The 12,145-nt window shown below is 39.8% G+C and overlaps 1 protein-coding gene across 8 annotated transcripts in view; it reads left to right on the forward strand.

Moving 5' to 3' along the window:
* The window catches only part of LOC126852314 (uncharacterized), a 163,675-nt gene that overhangs the window by 110,930 nt on the left and 40,600 nt on the right, over window positions 1-12,145 (forward strand). For all 8 annotated transcript variants that reach the window (XR_007687813.1, XM_050596986.1, XM_050596987.1 and 5 more), the window contains 2 exons: window positions 8,549-8,775; window positions 11,863-12,046. Coding sequence is in view for 7 of the 8 variants with exons in the window: in XM_050596986.1 (XP_050452943.1) it covers window positions 8,549-8,775; window positions 11,863-12,046 (411 nt within the window). In the remaining variant the exon portion in view is untranslated. The remainder of the gene's footprint in view (window positions 1-8,548; window positions 8,776-11,862; window positions 12,047-12,145) is intronic.

The raw sequence follows: 12,145 nt of genomic DNA on the forward strand, positions 1-12,145 counted from the left end.
AGAGCGGCGTCGAGGGGGTTGATTTTTTTATTTTACCGAATAATAGAGGGAGAGAGAGGATGAGATCCGCCCCGTCGAGGGAAAGATCGAAACGGCGGAGAAACGGGTCTGGAGAATTAATTCGCGATTGCCAGCAGATTCTATTGACGGTCGCTTCCCGTCCCGACGGGACTCCCCGGAGATGGCGACTGAAACTCACCCTCCCCCCTCCCCCCCTCGCCCATCCGAACGTCGATCGCGACGTTTCCCCCTCGGTATATAACTGGGGCAAAGAACGACAGCTGAAGAAAGAATTTACTTTTTCGCGAGCGAAGCTGGAACGAGAAATCGAGAGATTATATTTTGCGATGGATTTACGAGCGATGAACGAAGGAGCTGATCAAAGCTCTGATACCGCATGCGCGAAAATAGTTTAGTTTAATCTGCCGTTGGAATTTAAATCGATGGATCGAGCGAGTACGGCTCGAATTTCCGCGACGCGTATTTTAGTTTTGCGCATGGCTGTCCAAAAATTGCCAACCAATTTTCATGGCTGCCTTCAAAGCGAACGGAATAAGTTTCTATTTCAAGTTGATTGGAAATATCGGAATATCGAACTATATCCGAATAATTTCCTATACGTAACGTATACAGGGTGTAGAGCATTTAACTTTATGACTTGAATTATCTCTACTACAGTTGCAGTTATCGAAAAAAGTTTCACAGTTTCGAGGGGAAATATCATGCAACACAGATTAATTCTTCTCATTTTACATGTATACAAATATTGAGATGAAATTATCAAAGGAATTAATAGTTTGAGATATTTCATTATTTATTTTGACATGTGGTGACATAAAACATATAAGAGAAAATATATATCATTAAAAAAAAAATAGAGATAATGTTTAAAATATCGTAAAAAGGCATAAGCTATATGAAATTTATTACGTGCATCATGTATCCTCTCTAAAACTATGAAACTTTTGTTGAAAACTTTTTTTGATGTAACAACATGCATAACACGGACATAATTCAGGTCATAAAATCAAATATCTTACTTTGTATATTTTTATTATATATTCTTCGCTAAATTTATTATAGATTCTTAAAAATTTTTCAATATTTTATCACATTTTATCATGCTTATAATTTTGATTTTATGCGAAGCGCTGTTACGTACAGCGTTACAGAATCCAAGAGTATCGTCGCGCAAAATTATGGGCGACAGATTAAATCCGCAAAATCCCGTAGATCAGCGAGACTAATCTCGTAGAGTTGAGGGTGCACTCCGCAATAATTAGTCATCATCTCGATCGTAATATCTTGCGGCGATGCCTCTCCCTTTTTTCCCCCAACCTGATAACGTTTCGCGTTAATTTAATAGTCGCCGGCTGGTGTCGCGTGCGCGCAAAACGCCGTGTTTCCGCATACGCGACATGTGCGCATGGATTATTATCAGGCGGAAGTGGACGCTGTGCGTGCAACACGGGGAGTTGAGTGGTCGCCGATGGCGACTTCTGATCCGCGTCGCCGAAGCTCCGTGTATAACGCAGCATCCGGACTAATGAAACATCTTTTTTACCGCGCGTATCAGACCGGCTTATTCACGTATAGATAATGATATCACCATTGTCTGTCCTTGTGCCCAGAGGCTTCAAAAAAATACTGTAATTTCCCTCCTGTCGTGCGAGCATATCTTTTGATCGCGACAGCTAGATTTCGTAGCGTCTCTCCGAGGAAATCATTTCTTTTTAATTATGAAAAATAGAGAAACAAGCACTGGGAAATGCTTTAATATTTATCGTAAACATCAATTCAACGCGGTTATTATTTAATTGATATTAACTTTTTTTAGAGATGAAATATGGAGATGAAAAGTAAAAGAAAAACAATAAACGATAAAGATTTAAATTTTTAATAAAATTACAAATTACTTTTGGATGAATGAAAGTAAAGTTGTATGAGTCTGATTTATAAAATACATTATTATTTATTATATCAAATTAATTATTAAAGCACTGTCTTGGAATCCAAAACATTAAAATATAATTGCGTTAATAAATATTTATCGAACGTTGTATAACTCGTAACGTCGAATAAAACCAAAATTTTGACAGTTCAAACTTTCATTTTTTCGCTTACATTCCGAAATGCTGGAAAATGGAAGGATAACGTTTATCGTCTAGATATTTTTGAATATTATGGTCGCGTGAAAAATTCAAGGGAGGCTCATCTATCCTTGAGGGCAAGAGTCGAACGATGTCATACGTATCGATATTACGATCTTGTGATAAACGTGTCGTCGTTCGTGAATTTAACAGTTGCAAAATTATATCGCTCGGTTTGAACTCACCGAAGAGTTTAGGTTCGCGACGACGAGTCTGGTCATCGCGTGACCGTCGAGCGAAACGTGGCGTGGAATACAGGATGAGCTCTGGTGAGCCATTATTGTGGACAGTCGCGCCGTCATAAATACGCAATATAGACGCCCCGATGGTAAGACTCTTTTCGCGATATCCTCACGTGCGGAGAAGGTAGTCCTGAAGTCGAAACCCTGTACTTGCAGGGAAGGTCCCCGAAGGATCCCCTTGCGAGGGGATTGTCAGCTAAACCTTAAACGTCGGATAGTCTGGGTCAGATGGGTCATTTGGGCGGGCAACATTGTCTGGGCGCCATAAAACATCGTCGATCGAAGACCATTTATTTATAGACATTTGGCGGAAAGTCGTTAGCCCTTTGTAGACGACGTTAGGACTTCGATACGTCACGTGTCGATAAATGTCTGGTTTCTGCTCTGTCTTTATGGCTATTTGCTAAAAAACCCACGAGTATCCACTGCAAGTCGAGGAAGAGTAAACCGAGTAATATTCATATTTTGTTTTTAGGGAAAAATTTAGAAATTTTTATCAGAATCTCGTCTTATATGTTAATTTATTTAGCTCATTAAAAAAAAATTTTATCTAACTTTACTTATACATTGGCACGATCTCGCGATAAAGAATATGTAGATTGTGAAATATAGGCGTCACGTTCGGTCTTTGCGAGAATTTATACTTCTTTGTAAAACGTAAATTAATACGAAATGAATTTGCAGCTCGATGTGAGAGTCGCGCAATTAAAAGCGCTGGGATATTTTTAATGAATTGCAATCACTGGGATTATTCGTACATGCGAACGTAATTAAAAACCGGGAAATTTTTATGCACAATAATAAAAATAATTTTATAAAATACAAAAAGAATTCTTTTACATGGAGTAACATTTAACTATGTATTATATATTCTCCGATCTTATAAATAAAACAACAAGATAGAGAGAAAAAATACAGTGACAAGAAATATAGAGAGTTTCGTGATAAAAGATATGTAAAGCAACAAAAAGTTTTACGCGCGGAAAAAGTTTTAAAACCTCATAAAACATTGAAAGAAAACGATTTTTGTGTCTGTAAAATTGAAAATATTTACTCTCAATGTTTCGATGACTTTGAATCTAACTTCAAAACATCCTATAAGATAAGAAGCTGTCAAGATTGTTCTTACGCAGAGAAATATATTATTTGATAAATATAGAACAAAAATATATTTATTTTAATATATAAAACACAAAATTAGCAAGCAAAATTGTCTTTTTGACGCGTCGAAAGAGAGTCTTCGGAAAGATATGTGACACCTCGAAACACATATATGCGGCGGAAAGAGTGCGATTCGCCAGGATCCACCCTTGCACGTGGAACAGTCCATCCTCTGACGGCGCACGCGTATAGATGCGTGCAAAGGTGGGAATTGTATATGCCGACCCAGGAACTCGATATCCAGTCCGAATCGGGTCACAGGATAATCGATACACCTGGCCGCTATAGATTACCACGGTTGCGCGTGCTGTGGTCGCTCTCGTCTTTATGAGTGTAGTCTTTATGCCTCGTAGAAGACGGGATTCCGGTCGGTCGATGAGACTTTCTACGACACGGAGCGACGAGAAAAGAGTATCTCTCTGTGGTTTCGCGCACCGGAAACTTTCGACCTTTTCGCGGTAAAGGAACGGAGAGAACTCTAAAGACACGTGTCGATGCGCAGATCTTTCGATGCCGAGAGATCAAGATCGTGTTGACTCTCTTGTTATTTCTTTTCGTATCTGCTGCTTTTATCGGCTCGAAAATAAACGGCGACAATTTTTCGGAGTAATATTCGAGAGATATACTCGAAATTTTCGCTGCGCGAAAATATTTCCTCGACTCTCCCAGTCGCGACACGTCCCGGAAACTGTCCTCTCTCCCTTAAGCCGGCGCAAACTCACTCACACGCGTATATGTCGTCTCCCACGTACAATGTTTACCGACTTGCAGAGTTCAAGGAAAGTATTGATTCCGTCGCGTAATATTGTACTTTCGAAAGATACTTCGACTAGCGCCATTTAATAACGCAATTCTCAGAAAAGATTTCAACTTTGAAAAGAAAGAGAGAGAGAGAGAGAATGCGCCCGATAAATCCGTCTATAATATCCAAGTGCTCGAATCATTCGCGTGATACGGTGAATGTCATCTCGAGAAAAACAACACGACGAAGAATAAGCCAGCTGATGACATTCGCTTTCGGCAGCAAAATTTTCTTACGTGAAAAATAAGTATTGCATTTTGATGAAATATATATGCCAAATATATTTCGGAAATGATCTGTGACGGAATGGCAGGGACGTGACGTAACGTTTCTATTCCATTCTTTGCCGAAAAGCTTCGATACTTCATCCACTGTTTGATTAATGACGCGCGGTCAGAATTGATATTGATATCCCGTGGCCGAAAAAATTTGATACCTCACGGGAAGTTGTTGTCCCGGATGTCAGCTACTATGAAAAATTAATGCACGCGTTATATAATCGACCGATTCAATATATAAAATATGTAACAACAATATAATAAGCCCTCTCGATACACTTTGTATGGGAAGTATCGTTGCTTGTCATGCGAGGAATAAAGAATTTTAGACACCGATCGAGCTTTTGCGGCCAATTGTAATCGCGCATGACGAGACTCAGCTGGACGAGGCATTATCCGCAGTGACGGATCAGAAGGAAGGAAGGGAATGGAACCCTTTGTTGTTGTTGTGTGCGAAAAGTTTCGAAAGTACGAGCGGCATATTAAACTCCGCTTTACTGATTGCGAGGCCGTCTGTCCGAAAGCCCAGCGGATGAGCCTGAAAAACGGGCGTTTAACGAGCTCGCCGTCGTCGACGCCATTACTATTTGTCCAAGAAGGAATTCTTCGCCGACCGTTCCGGCATTCCGTCACGGGGCGAAGGCTCGGAAAGATAAACGAGGACGGTTTGTCATTGGAGGCGCGCCGAGGCTCTTTACCGATCCGCAGAACGTCAAAGAGACGTCCTAATCCGTCAGACGTCTTCCCTCGCGTCTTTTCGATACCTTGCGGATTTTTTTCCTCGCTCTGCTTGGCTGCGTGATCGCCGAGCAAAATGGTGATTTAGCCTGAAAAACTTGGTGATCTACGGCACGTCACTGGCGATGCTACTTTTCTCGTGTCATAACATCTTTCTCTAAAAGATGCTGGAGATACTTGAGAAGATTGGAAAATTTTCTCTGCAATGTCTAAATATTTTAAAAAATTCTAAACATTAATGAATATGTTTTATATATGTGACAATAATTTTTAATTACTGTGTGATTTATTATCGATAATTACAGTAACTATTTATTCTCTTACAGAGAGGATTATTGAAGTTTAATATACACGCAGCCCTCAAGAGATAATCAGTCTGGTAAAGATCAATCGATATAATATTCGTCTCTGTTGCGTCTCTAATTTGCGACCACGACGATTATTATACGGTAGAAATATTCCCTGGGATATTAACTCCGCACAAAGTCCGCGTCTCCTTTGTGCCGAAAAATCAGTGCGTTTCATCCCCAAGGACAACGTAATGAGCTAACAGCGGTACCCGAGGACGAGCATTTCCTCTCTTGATTACTGTCTGGATCCACGCAATTTAAAGAAAAAAAAAATAAATGAAAAGGGAAAAAAAATATTATCATAAATAGTATATATGCAGACATATGTAATCTAATTTTTTTAAAGAATTAATAAATAATTTCTTTATACAAAAGAAGCACATACATTTCAGTTTTAAATGTAAAAATTATCTTAAAAACTATATATTTATTTAAAAAATTTTTTTAATACAATTTCAACGTGTAATTTATATCTGCAACTTTGAGAATATTTTCGAGAAAATCGCGTTACACGATTATCTTTTACATATGGAGCGATGAAAATTTAGAGGATAATTTTTGAAAGTATCTTTTATATTCCAGACACAATTAATTCGTAGCGATTTCTTTTATATCACTGGTATTATGGCTGCGTTTCATCGTCGAGTAGTAGCTGGATCAGCTGATTGACTCGGCTCTTCTTTCCTTCTCCTCCTCCCCCTCTCCTTCGTCGCGTTACGCTCCGGTAACGAAGACCACCGTCGTGTTTCCACACTAATTAACAATCCATGATTACGGCTCTCGATCCAGGAACAACCGCATTGCGTCAGCGCTTGGATTGCCTCGCGACTTCGCTCGTCCAACCCTCCGTTCGCATAACCCCCTTCTCCACCCCCGACGGCACTGTGCCTAATTAAATGCTTGGTTATCGGCCCGTACGAGGCGTCGAGGTTACCGTGGGATGATCCCAGCCGGTGACCCGGAACAGCGTGATGCAGCCGAACTCTCCGTATGTTATCGCCGCGAACGAAAGGGATAATTAACGCGCGCTAATAATGACGACCGACTTTTGACGCAGATTTTCCTCGAGGCGACGATGCGATAAGTCACATCACCGTCATGTATATGTACACCGGTGTGATAATAGCGACTGATATGAATGGCTGGAGCGTCTTTATTGGGCTTTGAAATTTTCACGCTTCGTCGCTCTTTCCAGCGATCGATGGCCATTATATCGAGATATGTCCATATTTAACGGTTAAATATATATTCAAGATATAAACACGGGGAAAATTTTACAAAATTACATGGGAAATGTAATCTTTTTTATAACATTTATTATGAAACTGTGGAATATAATGATATCAGGATATTTATCACTATGAAAAATGTAAATTATGCATTTGTGCATTAAAATATTCAAATAATTACAATACTCTTTGATAAAATATAATATTGAGATAATATGTGACTTTTACTATATTTTTTCTTTCGTGTACAAGGAAAGTAATCATAATCTGTCTCTTTGTCGAGAAATCTCTGCAATTCAACTGTAAATATTTGCAGGACTTTCATCTTCTTGATTTGAAAAATTCATAGCAAATAATACATACGTATATGCATCGGATAAGCTTTCATAACGCAGATAAATGTTACTCTTTTTTCTCTCGCGCGATTGCGGGGAGATTTTTTTTTCCCCCCTTGAAATAGCCGTCGGGAAAGTAAACTTTTTTCTCGCTTCGACGGCAAAGGGCCTATCGGGGGATGAGAGTCAAGTAAGGACGATTAATGCGCCGTGCCGGATAATCGATTTTTCCACGATGGATTCATGACGAGAGCGTCCTGTACACACCGCGCCAGAAAAAAAAAGTAGGATTCGCCCGACGAACGTAACGAAGTTTGCTAAACCGTCGTCGCCGCTCGTTTCGTCCTCGTCGCTTCATCAACCCTGTCGATCTCAAAGCGTATCACCCCAGGATGCGGCAGCTTCGATAAACTGACCCAGAAATCGCCGACTGAAGAAAACTTTGTTGGGCGAATGTGAGCATGTTGCTCTCGTAAAGTTTTAATTAAAATTTTTAAAGATACATATATATATATATATATATATATATATATATATATATATATATATATGTATGTATGTATTTATAGAGAAAATACTGAAATATAGTTTAAGAAAAAAAAAATATATACATATTCCAAAAAGAAAGAGTTTATAAATATGCAAACATGCATGTTTTTTTCGCGCAAAGAAAATGCACTTTATAACGTAATTCATGAAGAGGACACGAGAATCCTGGACCGTTCCATATTTACCGTTTGAATTTAGAGCAACGCGATATTATTTCGCGACGCGATCTACTTTTTTCTAAATTAAAAATTGACTTTTTAACACCGCTTCGGAAAATAGTTTGCGTCAAATTATTAGAGCGTTTATCGGTTATCGTTTATTCGAAAGTGGAACGCGTGCAGATACTTGCCATAATAAGATAAAGGGAATACGGAGATGGTGCAAAGTTCATTATCGATACCGATGATTTATGTCTACTCGAGAGATAAAAGACAGGTAAAATGAATAAAAATGAATAATTTCTCAAATTTAATTAATTCAAAATTAAACATGCGTGCAAGATCTTTTTAGATCTATTTTTATATTGTTTATTCCATACTGAAATTGTATCGAAAAATCAGAAGACGGGGGAACGTGTTTGACAATCAACTTGTCTTAACTCTTTAAGAGAGAATGTCACGCGTCGCGATGAAATTTTTTCCTCGGAGATGATCCGGTGTTTTGTTTATAGAAGAACGATAATTTCTATAGAATCGAACGTTTTGTTTGTTCCAGAGGTGACGATGTGCAACGATCGATCGAGCTGTTGGACAAGGTGCTCTCCGAGTACGACGAGCACGTTGAGGCGGAGGGCGAAGGTGGCGGAGACAGCGGTAGCGGAGGCGGAAGCGGCGATAGAGGTGGCGGCGGGAACGGAAGTGGCGTGGGTGGCGTCGGGGATTGCGGCAGCAGCACGGAGCCGAGTATTGGCCTCACGCCCGACGACGAGAGTCCGTCCTTAGGTAACGTCCTTTTTTCGTCCCGTTTATCGTTCCGTCCTTCTATTTCCTCGCGGGGCCAACCGTGCCCTCCACGGACGTCGTTCTTGTATTTGCCGAGAGCGATTAACCACGGCACGATTCGCATGGCACAGGCCCCCCCTTCCTCACCCCCTTCCTAATGTCTCATTATTTATTTTCTTTCGCGCAAAAAGTTTCGAGGTAGAATCAAAGGAAATAGCTATCTTCTGTCAAAGTGTACGATGTGTGTGTCAACGTGTCAATTAAAAAAATTACAAGCATCATACATTTTGTATTTTTTATACTATTTATTTCTATATTTTGTACTGTTTAAACTGAACTAGAAATTTAAAAGCCTCTGAAATTTTTTACATTTCTGAGCTTCGCTCATGTTATTTATTGTTAGATATTTGCATCTTTATCCGCATTCTCGGTTACCCAAAGACAAGACTATCCTACATGATAGGATTTCAGGATTTTGCGATCCAAGAGACCGTAGAGTCCCACGTTCTTCGAAATCCGCACAACTGCTATCATATATATATATATATATATATATATATATATATATATATATATATAAGATTCTAAATCTTGATCCCGATAATATAGAGCGGGTTGTAAGCTGTTAATGCGATCCTAATATAGATTCATTACTCCATTCCGAGATATGTATTCTCCAAGGGAAAATCGAGATTATACGAAGTAACATAATTCACGATCTAATACGATTACAAGTGAATGTTAAATGCGCGATGTATACACAAGTTAGTTTATATAAAATACAACAAGTATTTGTTACAGAGATAAAGTATGGAAAAATTTAAACGTCATATTAACGCCACGCAATCTCTGCGATTTGATTATCTCGCGTGAAGTGATTACGCAATTTCTCACGCTTCGTACCTTTCTTTACGGCGCTCTTTCGTTCGCGAGAGCTATTGAAAAGTATCGTATAAATTTTCGAATTCATTCTTTCCGCGTGATTTTGCAGGACGTGGAGCGAACACTTTTGCAACGGAATTGTCTGATCGCCGCAAAAATCGATATCACCTCCAGTAATGGAGTAACACGTGCCCGGCGAACTGTCAGCACCGCTGACAGAACCCATCAATTTTTTTTTATTCGTGATATATACATATGTACTCATCACTAAACGCATGAAAAGTGTGTGAGAAAAAAGCTGCGAATGAACTGGTCAAAAAATGTTTGATGCATAGTGCATTTCATGCGCAGACTTTACCGATTTCATGATTTTTGTGAAAATTGCAAACTTTTACGTCAATCCATCTGCAAGTTATATCGATATTGCGATAACTTCGTTTATTTATTTGAATTATTACGTATCTTGGTAATTAATAATTAAGAATATTGATGTAGAATGCCGATAAATATCGCTTGTTATCGATTCACGATAATAATAGAGAATAAATCCGATCGTCAAATCGTAACGTTCCATTATCACGAGTGAAATATTAAATCTCTATATAAAATAAATACTGTTGGCCTTCGTTATACGACTGAGAACACGTCGTACGTTTTACATTGAAATATCTAGCGGTGGGAATCGCGACACATGATGGCCCCGCGACAAATTTTCACCGCGAAAGAGGAAGCATCCAAACTTAAGAAGAAGCGACACCCGCCGCTTTATATCGACAGGACGAAGATAGTAAATTTCCAGTGACAACCGAGTACGCCTCTTTCTAAAACTTCGCACGCTATTTCCGCCTCTCTAAAGATATCTGGCTCGCATTTGAAGCGGCACAAAGTTCTGTGCCGGTGAGCGAGTTGTCGCGGAAAGTCGTTCGAAAAGCGACAACGCAAACGGGTCGTTTATGTGTGTGTGTGTTTTGTGCGATTTAACTCGTCACCCTTAACTAAGACATTTAACTTTCTTGCTCTTCCCCGTTGAACCCGGAATAAACTTGCACGGTGAATTCGTTTCTAAGGCTCGATTCTATATATTTAAGCATTGCCAAAAAAAAAAAAAAAGAAATTAATCTAATTATAAAACACATATCTGCTTGGATTAATTATAATCTTTTATATAATATAGTTAAGAATTATCGTTGCACACATTTTCTATATAAATGATTAAAATAAATCGTTGAATCAGCATTTATTCGTGGGATTTTGAAAACACTTCCAAGATTTTGAAAATCGAGCGACGTTTTAAACGCAAGGCAAAACAAGCTATATATAAATAGCTGTGAGGTATAATATAAAACGCATTTCGCGAGCAATGAGAGAAAGATTATTATTGTCGGACGCGCATAGTTATCGGACAGTGGTTCGCTGGAATCTTCGATTCAGCCGTCGTTCCCTCTCGGCTTTCGGAGGGTGCATATTTTCTCTTTATTACCATGGAGAAAACGCTCTTGCGGACGTACAACATAAACCCGCCGAGTTGGCGGTCTGCCATTCAATTCGCGGAAAATCGGCGTGAAGGCACGTAACATTTTGCGAGATGGAGGAGAGGAGGAATCGGCAGGGCCTGTCTCGTATACGGTTCACCGAATATTCAAATCGACATTCTATTGGCATCTCTGCTGTACACCTCTGCGAGCGATCGCGACTGATTAACGAGAGATTCTTCGGGAAGAATCATTCTCGCGCGCGCGCGCGCGCGCGCCTTATCGCGATAAAATAGAAGAATTTTTAACAGAATTTTTTAGTGACGGAATTTTATTTGTCACGAACGCGATCGATTCTTTCGAAGGAATAAAAATATCACACAAATCTGTGGGATATTGCGACTCGATATTGCAAAACGCTTAAGTGATCAATTTCCGGAGCGCTTTTAAGAAAGTTTTTGAAATATCACCCCCTCACTCAATACACTCAATATACGTGATGCTTTATCGCGCAATAACGTTTACGCAGCACGTACAAGTATTTCGAGACTCGCAAAGCGTCGAACGAAGGCAATGCAATTCCTCCCTCCCTTCGGCAACTGTTCGAAAAGAGTCGTAATAGAAATAGTCGACGTTTAGGATAAGCTGGACGCTCGGTGGATTAAGTCGTTCCGACGTCTCGGATCGGCTCCTTCCGACAAACTCATCGTAATCGTGAAACTTTGGCCGGCAGGACACCAATCCGAGGACGACGGTTACATGAGCATGAACGGTCGAAAGGCGAAGATGGCACTGGTAGCATTACGCCCGGTCCCGGACTGCCCGGAGCCGCAGGATTTCGCGGGCGTCTCCTCGACGCAAGAATTTCCGCCACCCCCGGAAGAGGCCGAACGTATCATCTCCACTCTCCTGCCGATGTAAGTATCTTTCACAAAGCGCACCGGAATTCGGACAATTTTCAAAGAAAAATAATTCTTTCAAGTTAAAGAAAAATAATTCTTTCGAGTTTAAGAAAA

This window comes from Cataglyphis hispanica, chromosome 10 (assembly GCF_021464435.1).
Source record: "Cataglyphis hispanica isolate Lineage 1 chromosome 10, ULB_Chis1_1.0, whole genome shotgun sequence".
NCBI classification, from domain to species: Eukaryota; Metazoa; Arthropoda; class Insecta; order Hymenoptera; family Formicidae; genus Cataglyphis; species Cataglyphis hispanica.